We start from the raw sequence: 23,207 nt of genomic DNA on the forward strand, positions 1-23,207 counted from the left end.
CAGACACAACAGTCACAGCTGTTTTTCTTCTACAGTATGGCAAGGAACAGAAATGTTGATATAATATATTATAAAACTCACACAGGAACATGCCTCAATTCCTTCTGCAGCATGAGAGACCCCAAACCCATATTTTCTGTCAGCCTGGAGGAGTCTTAACCACCTCACCATAGGTTATTCTAAAGAAAAAAAAAAACATTCCTTGCATTATTTGTTAAAATATGTACAAAGTTTTTAATAGAGGGCCATACCATACTTAAGTATTTCCTGTTTCAGGCAGAGGATGAAAGATTGCCACATTTTTCCCTTTATGTGTATGAAAAATAGAAACAATCCTTGCAACTGGGTCCCAGACCTGGTCCTCATTCTTGCCTATATCACCAGGCTTGAGAACTCCCCTCCATCTGGCTCTCTCAAGGTCCCAGCTCTGTTTTCCAAAGTGACAGAGCTGAAATAGAAGGAATTTGGATGGACTTCTCTCTCCTACCCATCCTAAACGAGACTGCTGATTAAGAGCTTTGGCCTTGGCCCCATTCATGCTGAGAAAAGTCCTTTATCCAGGTTTCCTCTACCTTTGGCAAATGTTACAGGAACTGAGATATTGTAGACAAAGGCCAAGTCCCTGCCTCCTCCCATTCTGGTTACCTTTTAAAAGAAGACTTATGTGTATTATCGCTTTGTTCTGTAGTTCAGCCTCAGCGATTTCTTATCTACAGTGTTCTAAATATTTAGCTTAAAATTATAAAAATTGAAAGAAAATTGGACTTTTCTGTGGGTTGTTCACTAGCCTATAGTGTTCCCTTCAAAAGTAGATGAAGTGATTAATTCACCACGGGCAGAATTTAAAAAATGGCGTAACTTATAAAACACAATAACTTTTTTCCCCTTGTCAGAAATTTAGCCCAAGGAAACAAGAAATATTAATGAAGTCTCTGACTGTGTCTTTCAGTAACTCGATATTTGAGCAACTCATTTCTGCAGCTCCACCTTATGCCAATTTACTTGGCTTCCTTTCCAGTCACTAGGGGTGTATTTAATAAGCTCAAACATAAATCATTCACCACATACGAGATAATTATTTATGAAAAATATGCATATTTTCTTTTGCTCTGGATTACGGTGAATTGGAAAAAGATTTCTTATCAATTGCCACTGAATTAATCTAGAAATATTATTTAAAATAGTTGAGTGTTTGAGTCTGCTCAATATTCCCCAGGCAAAAATTCTGATTGGAATTAATCTTGGCAGAATCAGGCCCCTTAATCTTTCACTTGCAGCAAATGAAAAGCTGCAAGTAAGGAGGGAAAAGAGCCCCTATTTGTGACAAGCTGAGAATTTAATTGATACCTTCAGTAATTGCTATTAATGAATGAATATGGGAAGGGGTGTGAGGCTGATGGATACTCATGTGAATGTCTGTATAATATCAGTTGTCATTTACATGCCCAAGGACAGCGTCTGGAATTGCTTATGAAAAGGGAAACAGGAATAGAATAAATTAAAGAGAAGATGATGATAGACTCACAACAGTGTTTTAACACTGTATTGAAAAATATTACCTGTATCAATATTCCTGTGGGCCCATTTTCTCTTATTTAAATAATTTACTCATTTTACAGTTTCTTCATACGTTTGGATTTTTTATTAATTTTCTTTTAATTTCACCTTTACACTCTAAGATACCACTGCATTGAGATGATTTTAGGAAGTGGGCTTGAGCTCTACAGCATGACAAAAATCTTGATTTCTACTATTATTATTTTATACCCCTGAAAAGTGGGTAGGCCCTTACAAAACTGTCTCCTATTTAAAACTACAGCATGGCTACCCACATTAGCCATGAATCTAACCTTAATGCATTAGTACAACCACTCCAACTAAGCCTCCAGTCTAAATTGTAGATGTGATTAGACTACTGAGTTATTGGAGGGAATCTCAGGAGACTATGAAGTCCTCTGCCAAAGGCAGATGCCATTATCCCCCTGTCCTTCCTGTCAGTTTTTGAATTATCTTGCTCTAGGTGAAATATTTGCAGTGATAAAAAGTCCAGAGTTTACTTCTGAAACAACTATAATGGGAATAATAAGGGAAGAATAAAAAGCATGAGAGCAATTTAGCCAGACCATAACACAGTTCACATTTAAGTGTCACAATAATTTGACAAAGAGGAAAAAAGAAGAAGATAAAGAATCATTTAAAAGCTCCTTGTGGCTTCTTGTGTCAATAGACACACCTTGCCTGACCCCTGCACTGGTCCGGTGGGATGTAAATCTTATGTCATGTTTGTTAGTCCTGTGTGGGTCTTTCACATACCCAAGTGTCTCACCGATACACTGCAAGTTTAGGAACACACAACTGAACTGAAGCCCAGACAAGTGCTTTGGCTGTGAGCTGAATCGGTCCCCAGGCTCCCCTGACTGCACTGCCTGGCTCTCCTCTGACGGTAGTGGCAAGCTTGACTGCTGGTTGGCATATGGACACCTACATACAGTCATCTCCGTTTGGATATCTCGCTCCATAGACAACTTCCTGAGCTCTGGCAAATGAGTGAGGTGACATATCATGACAAGAAAAAACAAGCAGTCATGTGCAGCTGAACAGATCTCCTGTGTCACACACACACTCGCACTTGCGTACCGCAGACCCTAATCAGCAGGTCTTGTCATGCTTCAGATTCTTATTTCTTATTCTTGTAAAAAGCACATCTCTGGAATTGTCTGCTTTGTTCTGAATTTCAGACATGCAGCAAGGTGACAGAAGTTTCACCTGTCTTTACTGGGATCAACACTTCAACCAGTTTAGGCAAGGCATTAAGAACCAAACAACTGAGGGGTTTTTTTCTGTTGTAGACTATGTTTTTAACTGTACTGAATTAGATTCTCACTTAATAGGTGCTTCCCACATCCTCAGATAAGCAGGTTCTACAAGTGCATGATAAATGTTGCATGCAAAAATGTAAATTAAAAAACTAAAATATGATAATACTTGAGATATATCTTTCTTCCTTCCCTTCTTCCATTCTTTCTTTCTTTCCTAGAAATTGACTGGTTTTCCCTTTTTTATCCTCTATTCTACTATGAAGATATTATTTGTAATGTATATGCAGTGACTGAGCAGAGTGAAAATGCTGCTTTTTACTTTATTCCACCTCAGTCAAACCAATATGACATTATAAATGATCCTTTTACTTTGTATATGTAAAAGCAAGAATAATTTAGAATATAAATCACTTGAATTACACTATTAGAAAAGCCAAAGAACTTTAGAATCTCTGGTTTATAATGTCTTTATCTCTTTGCATTTTGGCTAACCAGGGAACACAAACTGAAGCTTAAGGAAGCCCATTAACAGTTTGACATGCACTGATTTATGCCATTGAGCCCTACCCACTTGTCAATTAACCTTTATGTTTCATAATTTCAGTCTATAGCAAAAAAAAAAAGGTGAAACTCTCTATTTTTTTTTTTTCCATTGAGGAGGAAATGTGCAAAAACCCCTATTGTTTTGGTGGATTTTAGGATGTACAATTTCAGTTGCAGCCATATGAAAAATGCCCAGTGTTCACTTGTGTGGGTCTGCAGACGGGTTGAAGAGAAGGGGGCAAGGGAAAAGGAGAGCTACATATGAATTCAGTCTGGAATTTTGTGTGAAACTTGGATAGCAGAGCATTGCACTCTGCAAGACAGCATCGGTATTAGCTGCAGACTTAACCAAAGCTTCAAACACAGTCAGCTCCTACTGATGGTTTAAGGAGATTTTGGGGTGAATCAGCTTACTTTGGCCCTGTGCCCAGGGCAGATTTTACTTTCACTGGAATGCTTAAGGCTTCAGCTGACTTCGGAAAAAGCTTTGGGTACAAGTGTGTAGGTTCCCCGTGTCACTCCAGGATTGCTAAAGACTTGTTTGAGGTTAACTACAAAGCTTCATTCTCCCTAGAATGGGAAAACTTTGAATGGGGCCTGTAGTCCCATTCATTTGGACAATACTCAATTCCTGGGGCAGAGCCAGCATTCACATATGCTCCTATATCCTACTTAAATTTTTTTTACCAGTGTGCTTAATGTATCCCCACTCCTTTGATTACTGCAGTCTCCACCACAGGTTGCCAGAGAGAAGAGAAAAGCTGAAACACATATCATAGGCCAAATTTTGCTGTTTTAGAAATTAAATTCACAATTTGCTCCTAGGCTAAAGGATGTCTCTAGTTGTATGCCAAAGACACATCCTTTCTCCACAGCATGAGCCTAATGCAAGACACCTTTTTTGAGATCCTTGACATGCAGATACTTTATAAGCTCCTATAGCTGTTGGGAATGCTTGAGTGTGACAGTGGAAACATTAGCTGGGCAGGGATTATCAGTGGGAGGAAAGAGGTTTTTCATTTATTTCTAGTGTAAACAGGGGGCAGAAAAGATGCCCTGGAGGAATATAGTCTAAAATGGGTTATTCATTATCTCAGCTGGTGTTTCTGAATCCTTGGCCTAGCTTCCACCTAACTCTGATGAAACCTTTCTCCTTACCAACAAGGGCAACTTGGATTAGCATAGAAGAAAAAGCACTATACTTTTTGTGCTGAAAATGGAAAGATACTTTATTTCAAAAATTATATAAATCACACTTGTATTAGTGACAAACAGGAAACATACAGAAATAAGATGGTTTCTTTTTGTTTAGTTGGTTTTGGGGTGGTTTTTGTCTTTTTTTTGTTATTGTTGTTTTTTTAGAGGGGGTTGTTTGTTTTGTTTTGTTTTATTTTAATACAGTAATTTTTCTACCACTTTTATATTCACATTAAAATTATAAAAAAATAACCACGAATATTTTCTATCTCTTTCATATATTTATGCTTAGGAACATCACTGTCTCAGAATAAAGATTCTGGGGGACTGTTACTACTGTGTGTCAGGGCTGCCAGAACCTCGCCAGGACCATGCACACTGCTGTGTTGAAATGGGGCTCAGCATGATCAAAACTATCAGGTAATGCTTTTTTTCCCCATTCTTCCCAATTCATTGTTTCTGCCAGTGTCCTGAACTTCTTCCCTGAGAATGCTATTACTAGACAAGTAATTCTTATGTTGGATCAGAAACCTTAGGATTGATTGTCACTGTGAAAAGGGCAGGACCTTTTTGATCTATGTAGTGCATGGGAACAGTTACTGAATTGTTTTATTAACCTGTGCTGCTTTAGAGATGTAACAAAATAGCTGTGTGTGCGTTGCAAGTGAGAGGTTTCACAGTTCTTGACAGTTTTCATTTTGTACTGTTGTCTTTATAAAGAGGAGTTTGAGGAGGAGGAATTGCTTCCTATAATCCCTTTAATAAAATTAAACAACAATATAAAACCAAAATAGACAGCTGTGGCTATCCTCTAGCCTGGAAACTAACTCATAGACAAACTCATAAGCACTGAGATTTGCCAGATGAGCAAATTTTACCTGTTAAATTAGGTTGGTGCTTAAATCCACAAGCACTGGAAGTGTTTTAATTAAGGGATGTGTTCTCATCATGTAAATATAATTATGTTGCTGATAGATTATTGTATTTTGATGCAATTATACTTAATAATAACCATGTTTCAGTAGTCCATGTGTAGAGCTTGTCCGGTGAGTTACCATGACAGTGGCTGACATCTAATGCTCTGAGAAAGGTTTTCTCCATCTTTTTAATCCTTGTAATTTTTTATTGGTATAACATGTCAAAGTTCTTGAGTTTCTCATATCCAAATAATTTTTCCTTCGCTGTTTTTTTATAAAACAGTGTAACCTAACACAAGTATTCTCTTTTTTCTGTGGGTATATTGCTGTCCAATCTCTTTATCTGCTTCTTTTCCAGACTGCTTTGCCCCTTTAATCTGAGTCTGTCTTATGACATACATCAGACAGTTAATGCATACTGCAGCTACATTACTGAGCTCTTAATAGAGAAAGAATTCTGCAAAAATTAATTAATGGAAAAATCTAACTGAATAATGGTTATGCAACAATGATATCTAAGAAGGCTGGATTCAATTATCGCAGACTAAATATTGCACAAAGTAATCAATATTTTGCTTCTGGAATCCCCACAGTGAAAGTGAAATGAATTAGAGAACACAGTGATGAGAAAAAATGTACCGGCATTGTTAAAATTTCTTGGAGACACATATCAAAACTTTTGTATTTGCTTGGTAATACCACCTGCAACCAACCCATTGTAAGTCCTTTTCCTTCTAAGACATTAAATTTCTCTGAATCTCCTTACACATGTGCAATGAAGTCTATAACACCTTGTGCCCTTTCATGAATCAGGTCGTGAAGGCAGTAATCCAGTAGAAATGATGGTCTATTTTTAGTGTCTTAAATGACAGCTATAGTCAGTCGGAGCCATGAAACCAAAGTCCACTGGGGCTTGGGTTGTCCATCCCAGACTAATTCAATTCAGATCTCCTCCAACTTTTTTGATAATCCCAGTATCTGAATTTCTGTCTATTCAATGAGCATGATTCTTTCCCCAGGCTTTTCTGGGGAAAGTATAGGAGTCATAGTATAGGAGTTCAGAGTATAGGAGTCCTATGTTACTGATCCTAATGTGTGCTTATATAGTTGACAGGGAGGATGAATCCTGCCATGGAATATTAGAAATAATTAAGTCTACGTTTCTGAGAGAATTTAGAATTATCTACAGTCTATTATTTAAAATTAAAGAAGTAAATGTCTTTCTTAGTTAAGATGAAAAAAATCCTCTTTAGAAAACTGAGCTTTTATGATATTCATCCCTATGGAATTTTATCTTATTTAAAGCCTGCTGGAAATGACATTTTGATGATTATAAAATTTTTTATCTTCATCTGAACTTTTTACAAAATAAATATTTTGTATGTCTAAAATAATAGGGAGACGATTCAAATTATGAGAAACCGCCCTTCAGATTCAACACTACATTGAACTTATACAGACAAACATTTCTCTCCACTGACAACAGGTAGTTGGTAACATTGTAGTGATCAGTACTAACACTTCTGGTGAGGCAGTGCCCAAAAAACCTATGACCTCAGGGTATCATTGCCAAATATTCCTTCCAGTCTCCTTGATGACTTCACGGTCAAAGGGATTAGAACAAGAATGTCAAATCCATTCATTACACAACATGTAAAATAAATCTACATGGACAGGTTGTCACACAAGGGACTTCTGAGTGTTTTCATTCAGCTTACACCCATATATCTAAATTGTTAATTTATTGTTAATTGAGAGTCTACATCTTGATTTTATGCTCATATACTGAGGATCTAGACTTGAGTCTTGCAGCTCCACTTCTCTCTTTGAAAATGAACTGTTCAGAACTCAACAGAATAATCCAAGAAAGGTTATGATTTTCTCTGTAATGATTTTTTTGCATCACTGTGCCTTGTTAAAAATCTTACAAAAGAAAAGCTATTGTTATTCTAATCTGTCTTCTTGTACTTTGCTCCCTTAACGGTTGAGAACAATTGAAAGACAACTTTCAACCATGGGAAGGTTCCATGAAATCTGATATTTACTCCAAAGTAAGGCAGCTTTGCTCCATTACATTTGAGCATGAGCAAAAATCCTAACTCCATCTGTCTTGCAAAACCCAACATCCTCTAAATTCTCATTAGCTTCAACTGGAAATGCAAATTAAAATAAAAATAATAAGCTCTTCATGAGGGGTTCATTTGTTTAGTTGGTTCTAGTACCTTTTCACACGCAGCACAACTCTCCTTGTGTTTAATTTTATTGTATTAATGCCTGTCTGTACTGACAGCTGATAGAAATGAGATACTAGTGGAATGCTTAGTCATCAGATGATAATGTTTCGTTTTCACAGTTATAACCCAAGCTAAGTGGGTGTCAGAGATAACACCACCTTCTCAAATGTCCTTATTCCTAAAATCTCTGTGACTGGGAGGAGAAGAGGGAGGTATGTTCTGTGAGGCTCAACTCCTCAAGGACTCGCCCTCACAGTATAAAAAGGGAAATCGCACAATACCTATAACAGTGGAAATTCAAACAAACCTTTGTGCTGGTATATTTGATTGGTAAATCAAGGAGTCCTGAGTGGTTTCATTTGTTGGATTATTTCCCACTAAAATACCAGCTCAAAGAGTAATTATTATGACAGAATAAATAGTCCCAGCATGCAATATAAGCTAAACTCCAGAAATTAGATAACAGCTTGTCTTCATTAAAAGCCTGTAATTAACTACTAATATTAAGATGTATTCATGAGAGAGGGAAATAAAGGAAAACTAGAAAAAAAATCAAACCAAAACCCACAACCAAAAATACCTCAAAACACCACAATTATTTCAGATGATCTCACTGACTGACCTGCAGGTTTCCTGCCCCTTAGCATGAAAAAGCTGCTTTTAACTTCATCTGTTGAGTATTAACAAAAATCATGAAGTAATCAATGATTGTTAAAAGAGTTACTCAGGCAGTAAAATAGCCACAAATTATTTCATATTCCATTATTAGTAAAGCATTATTTAATTATATAATTATATAATGATACAATTGATCCAGTTCCTTCCACAGATTATTTCTTCTATAATGTACAAGGCTCTGCCATGACACAAGAAAGTCTGATTCCCAGAAGAGAGAATAAGTCTTCACAAAACCAAAACCTAATGCTTACCTTCATTTCTGTGTGGTGGTGGAAAGGGACATTGCAAGCTATTCACAAGTTCAGCCTGCCCTTTTCAGACAGTTCTCAGAGTGAATTGGTTTCACATCAGGCTTGATCATATTGTCACCTCCACGTGCCTGTTTCAGCCACTGACTGAATGAAAAGAGCATGAGGACAGTTTGTCTTTCCCTGTTTTTTCTGTTGGATGCCTATGTGAACTGAACCAGGTAGAGATGAATAGGTTTATGTACTTCTGGGATCGCTTTCCTTTGAATGTGCCACCAAATACCATCAAAGCTATATTTGCAAAATAGCATAGAAGTATATATATTTTATAACATAGTTTTCAAACGAAAAAGAAAAATTCTAATAATACTCTGTGTGGTCTCTTGTAATATACTATTTTCCTGCCTCTCAGAGCAGACTGACATAAGAAACAGGAATGTAGCAGTACTTTAACTCTGCCCATGTTGCTATAGCATCTGTCTGAACTCAGAGCAAGTCAGTTATATTAGTGATAAATCTGATGATATGAAACTTCTCTAGATAGTAGTTTCTGCTGACACTGGATTCCAGCTTTAATTCCAAGTTAAACTCACCCTGGAGCTATTTCAAACTGGCTTCTTGGGATAGTATCTCCCTTAAATTGTAAATTCAACCTGTCTAAAGTTCCCCTACAAAGTGTTGCATCCCATAAATCATATTACCTGAGCTGGATTCTTTAAAGTGTTCAGTAGTTTAGTGCATCCTGCTATGTAGTTTTTTTAAAATAATGGATATCTCCTTCACAAGCATGACAAAGTTTCCAGAGTCCTACTGAGAAGGTTATTTAACTCAGTTCACCTACTACCCTCTCATGTCAGCACGAAAAAGCATTTTAGTTCATTTAGGAAAATTCCACAATTCTGTTGAGTCAAACCAAAAAGTTCTCGAGGTAACTGAACCTTATGATCATAGGACAGTTCGGTTTGGAGAGGTGTGGTGGGGGGAAACAGTTTTCCCCCTGAAGTTATAAAATGATAAAACCCCAGGGGGTGGTAACCCTTGAGGTTTTACCCAATGAGCGCTTCTGCAAAATATAAACATATCACAAGCAGAACGGAAGAGAAGGTAGTTGTAGTTGTTGTTGAAGAAGTAGCCATGTTGTAGAGCCACGAGGAAGGGTCTCGGAGTCCCTTGGGGCCTCTGGGCCCCCCCCCCCAGCCTCTGGCAGGGGGGTCTGCAGGGACTTGGAACAGCGTTAGACTGGGCTAAGTGCCTGTAGCTAGAAAGCTGAAGGAGTTTTCTCCACCTTGAGTGAGCACCAGGAGCAGCGGCAGAGACAGCAGTGAACAGAGGCTATGGCTGAAAGCCAAAAGATAAGAACTGAACTGGAGAAGCAGCAGAAACAAGCATGCAGCTGAGCAGAGAGACACAGTTGTCTGAGAGACGAGAGCCAGCAGCAGAGAGAGAGAACTAGCTCAGACAGAGACAAAGTTGGGGTAAGAACTGAACCAAAAGACCCCAAATCCCTCTGAGACCTCCGAGAGAGAGGAGGATGATGGACTCTTATTTGAAAGAGTCTTAGAGTGCTACAGCACTGCAGAAAAGAGCTGGAAAACTCCAAAGGAATGCGGAGGGGGTGACCTTGGGCCCCCTCCCGCTTGAGACAGAGCACAGAGCTCTGTAAAGGGGCTTGAATCCCCTGAAGATACGGACCATCAGAAAGACCCCTGAGCTTTGTTGATATGACCGTGGTGAGACGACCGTGTCCGGATGAACGTAGCCCATGGAAGAGAAGACCCTCGCTTGGAGACGAGTGACGGAGAGGGCTTGGATACCCCCCTCGTGTGTACTGGCAGAGATCCAGCTACAGCTGCTGCAGGGAAGAGAGAGAGATAGACTGCTACTCTGAAGATAATGCTGCTCTGAAAGTGGAAAAGATCTTTTCCTTCTTCCCTCCTGGACTTTTATCTGGAGGGGAGAAAAGATTTGATCCATTGTAAATACTTTTATGTCATGGTAGAGATAGCTAAGATTGTATATAATGTATTGTAGTATTTATTTGTACAGTCATTGTAATATATAATCCCTTTCCCCCATTTTGAGTCTCGTGTGGTGTCTGGAAAAACCATCTCACACTATGTTGAGATGTGAGAGGGGGTTTGGACTAGGGAATTGGATTTTGGGGCTCTCAAACCATGACAAGAGGGTATCAGTTCACCCTTCTGCTCAAAGCAGGGTCAGCTAAGACCCTTATTTATTTCAAGCAGAATACATAGACCTTCCTATTACATCTGCATGAGGATAATAGCAACTATGACTTGATGGGTGAATTAAACAGCCCCAGGGAACATTTACTGTGACTAAGAAAAAGTGGAACAGACTGGCCAACTCCATTTTTCTGAAATCTTTTTGCTTCCAAAACCAGGCAGTTGCATCCAAACTATCTACTGGAAATGGTCTTCATCACGTGCAAAGTGTTGAATCTGGAAACAGGTTGTGAGAGAGTTTGTTGACCAGGAAAGAAACATTCTGGGGTTGATTTAAGTATCTCAAAGCATAGACAGAATCTTGCACAGTTAGACTGGTCAGCACAAACATAGCCAGTGTGTCATTTTCTGAACCTGCAAAGTGTGAATTCCAGGGCATTCAGATTTTTCATAGCTACAGAAAAGGCTGAAAATCAGATTTCTGGCTTTCGGCTCACCTTTTACATTAGAAAAATCTCTGATTAACAGCACAAAAGTCAAATACCTATCGAACAATGATAGGTATTTGATTGAAAGAATATTTGATTGATTGAATGATGACCAGAAGGAAATGTCAAGATCCAATTAAAATCAATTATTTTTTTTTATCACTTTCTGGACTAAAATTAGATGAATGGCATGAATAACATCAGTCACGGTTACCTCATCCTGGATAAGATGTCAAACCACTTGTGAACTAAACAGGGCTGCTTTATAGATCATCAATAATGCATCTTCATGCATGCACTTTGTCAAAGTATTTGCAGAGAGCTGTAAAGTAGTTGAAACAAATACATTTTTTTTAATTAGAAGTTTCATTGACAGTTGAATAAATTTAAGAGAGAGAACTAAAAGATGTGGAACACCTGAGCTTATGCAAAATGAACTCTGTTCATTTTTTCAGTACCTAGTACATGCTATTATTTATGAAAAGCTTTTTCTGAATGAATTAGAGCTACCACTATTGATGAAGGTGATCCAAGCTTTATTGTCTCAAAGGTTTTAAGTGCTTTTTTCCTATAGTTATAATAAACAAGACCTCCTAAACTAGGTGGTAGTCTGGCTATAAGGGAGTTGGATCTGACCATGATGAAGCCCCCTTATTTACATAATTCAGAAATCTGTTTTACCCCATACCACTCTGAATTTTAAAGAAAAAGAATACTTATAATTCCATGGCTTTTTACATATTAATCCCCTCACATTTAAACTACAACCACTTATTCTTTATTCAGTTTAATACCTTACAACAAAAGGTTAACTGTTAAACAGTTTTTCAACAGCTCTGCTCTTTCTTACGTTGCAAATAATAAAGTAATAGGAGCCATACTAGATCAGTCTTGTGCTTTGATTCAATCCTGGACAAGGCTTTTTAAATATATCTCAGACTGCCTTTGGCTCCATGCAGGCAGGTCCCCTCATGCAATTAGTTTCCCATCTATCAACATGAGAGCACATTGCTGTGCAGGACGAGTCAGAGGAGGATCCAAAGACAGGGCCCTGCAGCCTCACCAGCACTACAGCAGAGAAACAGAATGTCCCTCAGCCAAAGGCTGGAGGCAGGGAGCCAAATCCACAGTCAACTGATGAGGAGCTGAGGTCTAATATCACCTGAGCAGCACACAGAAAGAGTTGCTGTGAAACTGTGAAAGACAAGAGATAAGGCAAGAGGGATAGGACCTTGACTGATGTCTCTTAAACACTGATAAGCTTGGGACATTAACACCTCTCTAAGCCTATTTCACAGTTTGACCATTATCTTGGTAAAGAAATGTTTCCTAATGTCCAGGCTGAACCTCCACTGATGCAGCTTTGGACCATTCCCATGTAATCTATTACTGGATTCTAGTGAGAAACATTCAGCACCTCCCTTTGCCCCCTCCTCAGAAAGCTGTAGAGAGCAATGAGGTCCCCCCTCAGGGTCCTGTTCTCCAAACTAGACAAGCCCAGAGCCCTCAGCTGCTCCTCACAGGATGTGCCTTCCAGCCCTGTGACCAGCTTTGCTGTGCTCCTTGGGATGCATTCAAGGGCAGTCACGTCCTTCTTAACAGGTGGGTCCCAGCACTGCACAGAGGGCTCCAGGTGAGGCCACACCAACACTGAACACAGTGGAACAATCCTCTCTTTTGTCCAGCTGGTCATGCTGTGTTTGATGCACCCCAGGATGGGATTTGCCCTCTGGGCTGCCAGGGCACACTGCTGGCTCCTGTTGAGCTGCTGCCCAGACCCCTTTCTGCAGGGCTGATCTCCAGTCACTGCTCCCTCAGTTTGCATTCGCGCCCAGTGTTACTCCATCAGGCATTTGGACTTGCTAAATTCCATACCATTGATGATTGCCCAGTGCTAGTATTTGTCCAATGTTAAATACTAATGTTTATTGGCAATCAAATGCTTTATTACTTAAAACATAAATTGGTAAAATAGAGTGTGTGTCTGTATATGTGTAGGGAAGATTACATAAATATATGGTATTAAAACATTTTATTAAATGTAACGTCCTCTTACTGAGTGCATTTTTCAATGAAAAGTTTCTTGCTCAATTCCCATAGATACAGTTAGCTTTTATTTCAAGATAAGGAAATCAGACATAAAACAAGAAATAATTATCTTAGTCTGAACAAAAGAAAAAGGCAGGCTGGGGAAATAATCATGTAGGGAGTTGTGTGATAATTCCTCTGACAGTTATGAGTGTTAGTTTAGGTATTTTTTTACAATATAAAAATTCTTCAAAACAGATTACAAATCACAGTGGTCTCACTTCTCTTAGCTGTTCTTACAAAGTGTTTCAGTGTGGAGGAGTTGTTCCACATCCCATCTTCCAGAGACAGGTGTTTGTTTGTTTCATTTTGATATTTCAAGCCCTCTAGCTTGCAAAGTAATAAAGAAATTTGTAAATGAATATTATGAACTCAAAGTATTAGAACACAGATAAATTCCATCTCAAAGCTTCTTTTTTATTATTTTATGGTCAACTTTTTAAAATCTTCTTTTAGATATCTGAAATATGTGGACTTCCTAATAAAATGAATGGATCTTTTTGTAGGCAAACAAATGCACTGGGACTTATCATATACCTGCCTTTCTCCAAGCTTTCATAATATTCAGGAAAGGGAAATAAAGATTAATTTCTTATTTTCAATTCTTCACAGTTATACAACTTGTTTCTCTCCATTTTAGAACTCTCTTTTTTGTTTTTTTTTCCCCTTACAAACCGAACTGATGCTCCTTTGCAACAATGAAAGGCCAAATATTGAATGCAGTAAGAAATTTACCCTTTTCTCTTCTAGAGAAAATCTATCAAGGTCATGACTGAGGCATCTGAGGCAGTGGCAGTTAGCTTCAGAGTTGTGAAATAGAGCTATTTATTCTTTGTCTGCTCTGTGGTGTGATCTTGCTGTGCTTTTGTTGACTTCAGTGACCACAGAACTGAGAGTCTCTACAGAGAAACAGCAGCTTTGTTTGTAGAGCAACAGTAGCAGCATGATTTTATTATCCTCAGCACACTCTTCAAATATTAATGAACACGAACTCTAACACTATTTCTGGTGCAAATAATTATTGTCACACAGACAGAATTAGAAAAGTGGTGTTTTTGTCATCCCAGTGGATACAGTTCAATTATTTTAGTTGTGAACTTCCCAAGGTGATAGAATCACAGAATCACTAAGGTTGGAAAAGACCTCTGGGATCATCTAGTCCAACCTTCAACCCAATACCACCATGCACACTAAACCCTATTACAAAATGCCTACTCGTTCTTTGAACACTTCCAGGGATCGTTATTCCACCACTTCCCTGAGAAGCTTGTTCCAATGCTGAACCCTCTTTCAGGGAAGAATTTTTTCCCAACACCCAACCTGAACCTTCCCTGGCACATCTTGAGGCCATTTCCTCTTCGCTAGTTCCCTGGGAGAAGAGGTTGACTCCAAAGAGCCCAACCATTGTTGTCGAGCCCAAACATTAACCTGATGGTGTCTGTCACTGATGTGCTGATATATCTCAATACTGATTTAGAAGAATTATTCCTGGGTCTAAGACACCAATTAAAGTGCCTGTCTCTGTGTACAATATCTGTGATCTCATATCAGAAGAGGAAGATACTATTTTAACACAGTAACATTCCCTTTATAATCAACAGACATATTACTTGAAAACAGTGCTGTGACAAAGTCCCTCTTCTGAGACTGTTAACAAATATGCCCACCTGTGTTTACTTTTGAGAGGTGAAATGGTCTTTGCCATCACACAGAATGGAAGAAACTGATTTTAAACTTACACTGTTATCACAACAGAGCAAATGTTATTCTGGTCAAATCTATTAAAAATAATTAAACTTTGCACAAAAAGTAACTCTGGAAAATTCCAATCAATAAAATAACATTTTTGAAAATTTGAAAATAATTCAAAAACTACAGTAGATAATAAAAACATACACAGATTTCATTAAAATAGTTTTCATACTGTTCCTGATCTGTCTTTTATAATTCCAAGCTAAAGGATTAAATAAGTCCAACAAAATACTTTCACGCAGGCATCTTTTTCTCTCCCTATCTTTCTCTTTCTATCTAACCAGGATAATACGTGTGCTACTGAGCCATTCATGCAATTAAGTGCTTAATGATAAACTGGCTTTTAGAGCCAGTTTATCCCTACCTGTACTTTGCTACCTAGAAAGTTATCTCTTCATTTTACAGGCTAGGCTGCACTTTACAACAAGTTGACATCATTTTACATCATACCCTTTTCTAAAAGATATGGAAAACTGTGGCATATACTCTCATATGGTCTTTTTTCTTTCTTTTTGTGTTTTGTTAAACAGATATGTAAGGTCGAGAACGAAGCATGACATCGACATGAGAATAGGGATACACTCGGGATCGGTTCTGTGTGGAGTGCTGGGCCTGCGGAAGTGGCAGTTTGATGTCTGGTCATGGGACGTGGATATCGCAAACAAACTCGAGTCAGGTGGAATTCCTGGGTAAGACAAGGTGTATTTCCCACAGTCAGAAAACATTGCCAACACATTACACCGTTAACCTTGCCAACAGATTAACTGTCTTACGTTATTTCATCAACTATGACCTATAATCAAAAATGGTAGAAATGGTCAGCTTGCTCAGGCATTTGGAAAGACAGGACAAAAATATTTATTTTTCTTTACCAACCTTGATTTTCTTAAAAAGATCAATTTTTGTTTTCAGCCCATATAATACTCAGAGGTAGACCAAATTTCCCAGTTCGGAGTTGACCATGAGGTTTTCCAGGATTCATTCTCTCATCCTTTGCATTCAAATGCTATTATGAGGCACAAGGCTATAATTTCTTTTATCTCATAATGCACAAAGTGTGTGAAGAATTATGTGTTCATAGGTCAATATGCTAGTAACAAGTTATTATGAACAGCAGGCTCTCCAGGTAGTCTTTTAAATAATTTGATGCTTTAGTAGATGTTTTGAGACATTTTTCTCAACCTGTCTGTATGTGAAAATGTATGTTTTTCCATTGAGCTGCCTGGTTTTTCTGTGTCTGAGTGTCTGATGCAGATGATTCACCTGGAAGTTGAATGTATTTCTGCCTGACATGGTCTATATATCACACTAATTTGGAAGGTGCAAATCCTAAATCTGAAGCAATAGTAGTGATTGCAGAAATCTTCTGTTCGTTTTCAGTTCCACTTTCCATTGATGAAAGATGTAGAAAAATATCACCTATACAATTCAATTTTTAGCCATGGAATTTAGAAGTAATAGCAGCAAACAGCTTTATGTGGAAAAAGTCTAAGTGATGCTGTCACCTTGAATGACAGAGATTTTAAGTCATCAAAACTGAGTCATGTGCTCTACTCCCTACACACACATCAGGATCTGTCAAAGCTGTCATGTTCCCAGGAAGTTGGAAGGAAATTTGCTTCATATTTTGCAAATGCAGGCCCCTTCCACAGTTCTATATAGTAAACCTTTACATTAATATATATTCTTGGAATCAGCAGAAAATGAAACACTACATGTTCTGAGAACAACTTCTGTACTCTGCATATGCCACTGGTGCATAAATTTTCCAAAAAAAATTTCATTGCCTGCTGCTTATCCCACTTGGTAGCCCTAGATGACTAAGGTGCTGCTTTGTTAACATGAGCAGACAAATCATCTAAGTTTCACTATCCGCACCTGCGAAAAGCATAGTCTGTTGCTGTTAACGTGTGCAAGTTGTATGGTTATTAATGAATAACCCAGAAAATGCACAATCTTGCTGTAGATAAGATGCCTGGCTGGGTTTCAGTCTATCAGAGCAGAGTGATTTCCACTCCTGGGTATCAGTGTGTCAGCACAACAAAGCCTGTATATGACAGCAATCCACGAAGTCCCTTAGAATAGTGGTTTACATCAGAGTTTCCTAGTGCACAGAGCAGATTTAATAGAGCACTTAAGTTCATTTCAGCCTCTCTTTACTTCTTTCTGTTGCCAGCATTCAAATCCCCCTGCTTGTCATAATACCAAAGTCATTCCCATTCCCAGAGCTGCTTCACCAGAAATACTTCCCTGGGATTATGACCGGTCCTGCTCCCACAGTGTGAAACAAGAGCAAAGATGAACCACAGCCCTTTCCTGAGGGCATAGTCGAGGGAGGCAGCTCAGGATGGGGAAGATACTTCCACTGAGTCTGGGAACATGAAAGAAGGGGCCCAGCTCTTTCCCTCAATGGCTGCATGTCACCCTGAGACCTCCTGGGCATGGGTGATGTGGGGAGAGATTGCCCCTGATGAAGCAGCATAAGCCATGGGAGAAGGCAACTATGAGCACTGAAAAAAAGTAGTCATTTCTGTTTTTCTGAGAGGAAAAAAAAGTGTCCACAGCACCTGAGAAGGAAACCATATAAGATCCTACAGTGTTATTTCAGTGACATTTTTCTACCAGGGTCCTGTCTTCTGATAGTCTTTGCCTGGTGTATGAAGATATTCATCTATGGTATTGAGTTACATAAAACCTAATAAATAATTTTCCAGGATGTTTCAATGACAGGTTTCATCTAACACTTTGGGCCTGATATGCTTTCCACAGTAGGACAGTCTATAATCTTCGACTTCAGTACTCAGGTTCCCTGTGTACTATATTTGTCTAAAATTAGAAAGATGTCTGTCCATTACACATTTTAAGTTTTTTAAGCAAGCAGTGCAAAAGGTGAAACCAGAACATACTTTTTTAATCTACCAACTATTTATTAATATTTGTTCCATTTAAGGATATTGCATCAATACCTATCTCCACACTCTGTTTAAAACTGTTATCATTTCCATTAAAAAATCCATATTTCAGGGCTGTATAATATAACACTCCCAAATTATATTAGTTGAAATTAAGCACAAAGATAGTCACCTTGGCAACTAATGTATCACTTTCTTTTTTTGTTGTTTTGTTTTGTTTTGTTTTTTCTTTAATTTTATGTTAGTACTTTACTTAAATCAATTTAATCTATTTGGATTTATAAGAATTAGGAAATGTTTTGTCTTTCCGAGAGGTGTTATACTCTGCCTTTAAAGTCCAGGCCAAAAGTTACTTGTATTTGAGAAACATTTTTAGTTGGTTTTATTGTAGTTTTACTGATATTTGACTACAAAATACTACTTATCTCTGTGGTCATTATAACAGCATGATTTCAGAGAGAGAAAGATGTACAAGACCTGGGAAAAACAAGGGATGCTGAGACAGGTTTAAAATTGGCTGGGATACAAAGTTTTGATCTTTTAACTAGATACTGATATTTAATGCTCCACATAAACACTCCTGGCAGCTTCACACTGCTTAAAGACAATCCGCACTTTATTTTCTGAAAATACATGCACATCATACATGCACTTACAGATTATAGTCTTTTACTCCATCAATATGAATTTAACCCTGTAATAGCATCCTGTAAGTTCCAGAAGGAAGTTACCAAGGGGCATGCTAACACCATTTCCTTCACAGGAGATAAACCAAAGTCTGGTGCCTCAGAAAAGCACCTCAGTGTGTGTCATAAAGGAGCGATCAAGAATTTTACCTGACTCTAAATTTTAGGAATCTATATGCAAGTCTGTATTTCAGAAAGTACCATGCACACAAAGTTTAAAGAATGAACCAGTTTAAAGATCACTGCAACTATTTGCTTGAGTTAGATAAATGTCTAATGAGCAACTCTTACTGCATTTATGATGCAGCATTGTGAAGTATAGCATGGCTGTCCATGTTCATGTGCTTTAGAGGTGTCTACAATTTATCCTACATGTATGAACTTGAAGATTTCTCAAAAATAGAAACAAGAAAGCCCCCACCAGATTTAGTTGGAAGACATCTAAATTCCTACCATGTTGTTGCAAAATCTGAGCTCTTAAATTCAACTTCACTTTTGCCAAAGCTTTTTGAGTTCATTGCTTAATCTCTTAACAGAAATTGTTACCACACTTGCCTTTGTATAATTTCCCTATTTCCCTAATTTACCACAGGTGCAATCACATCACTAATTTCAATGTCTAAGCTACCTCAGGTAACAGAAGGAAATTAAAGAACGTCACATAAATTGGTCTAATGCATACCATATATTTTTCTTTCACCATATGAAGTGCCAATTTTTGTTTACTCTGAATACCATTTTACTCAGGAAGGTCTCCCTTTAAAGAATTACTGTGAGTAAAGGTGTCAAGTGTGAATGTCAATGGGCTTTTTCCTGTGACAGGACTTTGTCCATTTATGAGATCCTATTGATGTGAACATGTCTTCAGAGTACTTGCCCTCAAATGAAGTTCCTGGTTTTGAACACATTATTTTAATTTTCTGCATAGAAAATATGGTATACAATAGAATCCCTTCTATTTATCCATGATGTTAAACACTGTGCAGAGTTCAAAAACTCCTTCTTACCTGTGTATACTAGAGCACAATCAGTATTTGCTACTCCTTATTTCACTTATGCAGGAGAATTCACATCTCCAAAGCCACTCTGGACTGCCTGAATGGGGATTATAAAGTTGAAGAAGGGCATGGCAAAGAGCGTAATGAATTCTTGAGGAAGCATAACATTGAGACTTATTTAATTAAACAACCTGAGGAGAGTCTATTGACTTTGCCTGAAGATATTGTGAAAGAGGCTGTCAGCTCCTCTGACAGGAGAAACAGTGGAGCTACGTTTACCGAAGGATCCTGGAGCCCTGAACTTCCATTTGATAACATAGTGGGAAAACAAAACGTAAGTCAAACTGCCTTTAATGTCATCAAGTATGAATGCATGTTTGAGTGCACTTTAATAATGGAGGCCTCAGAGGAGACAAATTCATCTTTAACTTTTATTCTAACACGTACTGTAAAAGCGGAGGATTAAACAAATTGTTTCAAGGCAATTCAATTGTTCTGAACTGGGGAAATGCCAGTGGACCAGAGGTTTTGGGTTTGTTTTTTCTTTTCCAACTAAAATTAAATACCACACAGCTTAGTTTTAATTGAACCAGTCCATGAAAAAGTAAATTAAAAACAAAGCTAATGTTACTAAACTAGCTGGGACATTCTAGTCAAAGTGTATATCTCATTGTATGGTTTCACTGCACTGTTCTCAAGGGGATGAGGGAAATGATGCTTTGCCAAAAGCATAGTATAAGTTATTAATATATGAGGGAAAGAAAAAGATCTACCTTTAAAAAGCATCTTGTGAAAACAGGTGTGTGTTTTTCCACTTTTTTTCACAAAAAAACATTAAAACCTCATACTCTAAGACACAGTTAAGGTTCACTAACAGATGAATTAGTCTCTAATGTCATGTGTAGCTCAATAGAAATATGAGATAATAACAACTGGTCCTGATCAGATCTTTTCCAAAAACACTGTGTGGCTAATTGCTAGCACCCTGGCAACCAGAAATTCTTGTACACTAATAAAAATCATTTTATGAAGTCTGCTTGGTTAGAAGAATTAAAGATGAAAAGGTTAAAATGCCCTCAGACTCCACTCTTTTTCACTGCACTTGAAAGATCGATAACTCTTTATGAAGCAAGGCCAGCTGAAGCTTTCTTCCATTTTCTTTGAGAGACCTGTAATGACATGATACATTCTTTCTTCTATTGCACAACCTTATTCCTACTTGTCTGAACTGTCTGTTGAACCTCAAGCATTGTTGTGTGGAGGTCTTGCTTTGTCAGCTGTCTTCTGCTTCTTACAAATGTGCTCAGAAGTGATAAAATTTCACAATCAATCAGCCCATGGCAGTGTCTTCATCTCTTCAAACTGAAATTGAGCATGGCATAGTTTATACAAAACACCTGTTTTATATATGTTCTGTACATCTGTGTATCTGCATGTATGCTGCCATTTAGTATTCTCTGTATCTTGTTACCTGTCTGTATATTCTCCTTTCATTAGTAATAGAGGTATGGGTGCATGTTGCTGTGAATATCTCCTGATCTCTCTCTATTTCTTCTTATTTCCCTTTAAGATATTCCAATTTCTGTAGTTCAAAAAAATCTATGTGGTGTAGGCTATCATTTCATTGATCGTTTTCTCATCTAAACATGACCTTGATGCTAACAAAGACAAGGAATGAAAGAAAGTACTCGTGCTTTATTGAATTATTGAACAACTCCTGCACCATACTAGTAAAAAGGCCACAAAAATAATTGAAATGGGTATAGCTAAACAGTTGCTTTAAAGCATATTTTTGTCTCATGGCAATAAACAACCCATTTTTAGAGCAGTTTCTCACTGTTTTTTAAGAACTTGGGTTTGTGTTGGAAACAGATGTAATTTTTTATAATACAGTTTTACAATAAGCTTTTTGGTGGAGATAAGATTTTAAAAATCTGCTATTCCATGTATGATTCAATTGTTATGTAATTTTCAATTTACAGCTGAGAAAATAGAGAGTACTGCTCATAAATAATGTATTTCAGCTCAAAATTCAGATGATAGATTTAAATTATACTAGGATATAGTAGCTTTTTCCAGAGGTATGTCAGTCTTGGACAGAATAAGCATTTAATAACATTAATTATGCAGCTTAAAGGTCACTGTCAGCAGCAGGCTTTGAGAATCCTAATAGCAGCAACCCAACAATGAATCACTTCTGTGTGTTTGAATATTTGCCAATAGCATTTAAATTATTTCTTTACCCCGTGTAAGTTACAACAAATTTTGAGCAAAACTGATTACATGTATATTACTTTTAGCTGTAGTTATGTTAGGAAGCACGTGAAAAGGCAAAGTCTTTGTTGAGTTCTCATACCAAACTCAAATTCATCCCAATCCATGCTCATTACCTCAAACTCATTTTCTATGAGCAGCCTAGGTCAGTGTTGATATTGGAGAAGGGAACATTGAAGATGTGTTGATACGAGTAAGGGACAGAATAAGCACTTCTTATGTAGGCAGTCACAGATATTAACAAAAACTACATCTGTCCACAGCACGTTTAGCACCCTGTGCCCTGGTGAGGTGCCCTGGTGCTAATGGTGAGATAAACCAAGGGTGCAAGTGTCTCCTCTAAAATTCAGACATGGCCAATATGGATGGATTTTTCTGTTATTGAAATAAGGGTCTGGGCATCTTTCTTAAAATAAGAAAGTTGGACAGAAGTTATTTTATGTCAAGAGAGTGAAGGCCTCCCCTAAAATGAATTAATTGTTGATAAAGTTGGATTTCTTCTGTGTGCCTTACAAAAAGAGTAGTTGAAAGCATAATATGATCAGTGTGAGTGGTGCTGGAGGCACCTGGTGGGCCTTTAATGATGTGAATTAGGAAAAAAACCCATACATAGAAAGTCTTCTATAAGCATATTTTACTAGTGATTGCAGTGAATCTTAAAAATTCACAAAAATTATACCAAAAGACTGCCAAAATGGCAGGCAAGTCTAAACAAAAGGGTGGCATTGCGAACAAAGGACCTGGATTTGTGTGCCTACTGACTGTCCCAGGTGTTGATCCCTCACACAGCTCAGCTCCTAAAAATAAGCATTTCATGCCACTCATGGTGCTCTAGGCAGCCTAAAATGATCTGTATGAAAAGGAGCCTATAAAAGACCCACAATCATCTGGACTACCAGTTAGAAGGCCAGGTAAGAGACTCTGATGTCCCAGTGCTGAATACCTGTGCTGAGACATGCTGAGTAAGAGCTTGATTCAGCTTCTGGACTGTGGCTGCCTTTTGCAGCTTGAGACATCCCAGAGCACCCCAGCTGATCCCCACCAATAGCACATTGTGTTCCTAAGTCTTGTGCTACATCTCCTGGTTCCTGACTGTTGTCCAGGGTATCCCAGGGCATCTCAGCTGACCACAGCATCTGGAGTGTATACTGGCAGTAACAGAAGTTTAGACATTTTAGACACCTTCA

The 23,207-nt window shown here is 38.0% G+C and overlaps 1 protein-coding gene across 1 annotated transcript in view; it reads left to right on the forward strand.

Moving 5' to 3' along the window:
* The window catches only part of ADCY8 (adenylate cyclase 8), a 126,917-nt gene that overhangs the window by 57,148 nt on the left and 46,562 nt on the right, over positions 1 to 23,207 (forward strand). The window contains exons 5-7 of the mRNA XM_029959425.1: positions 4,852 to 4,979; positions 15,681 to 15,839; positions 19,810 to 20,080. Of these exons, the coding sequence (XP_029815285.1) occupies positions 4,852 to 4,979; positions 15,681 to 15,839; positions 19,810 to 20,080 (558 nt within the window). The remainder of the gene's footprint in view (positions 1 to 4,851; positions 4,980 to 15,680; positions 15,840 to 19,809; positions 20,081 to 23,207) is intronic.

This window comes from Manacus vitellinus, unplaced genomic scaffold (genome assembly GCF_001715985.3).
Source record: "Manacus vitellinus isolate BGI_N305 unplaced genomic scaffold, ASM171598v3 scaffold_1_pilon, whole genome shotgun sequence".
Classification (NCBI taxonomy): domain Eukaryota; kingdom Metazoa; phylum Chordata; class Aves; order Passeriformes; family Pipridae; genus Manacus; species Manacus vitellinus.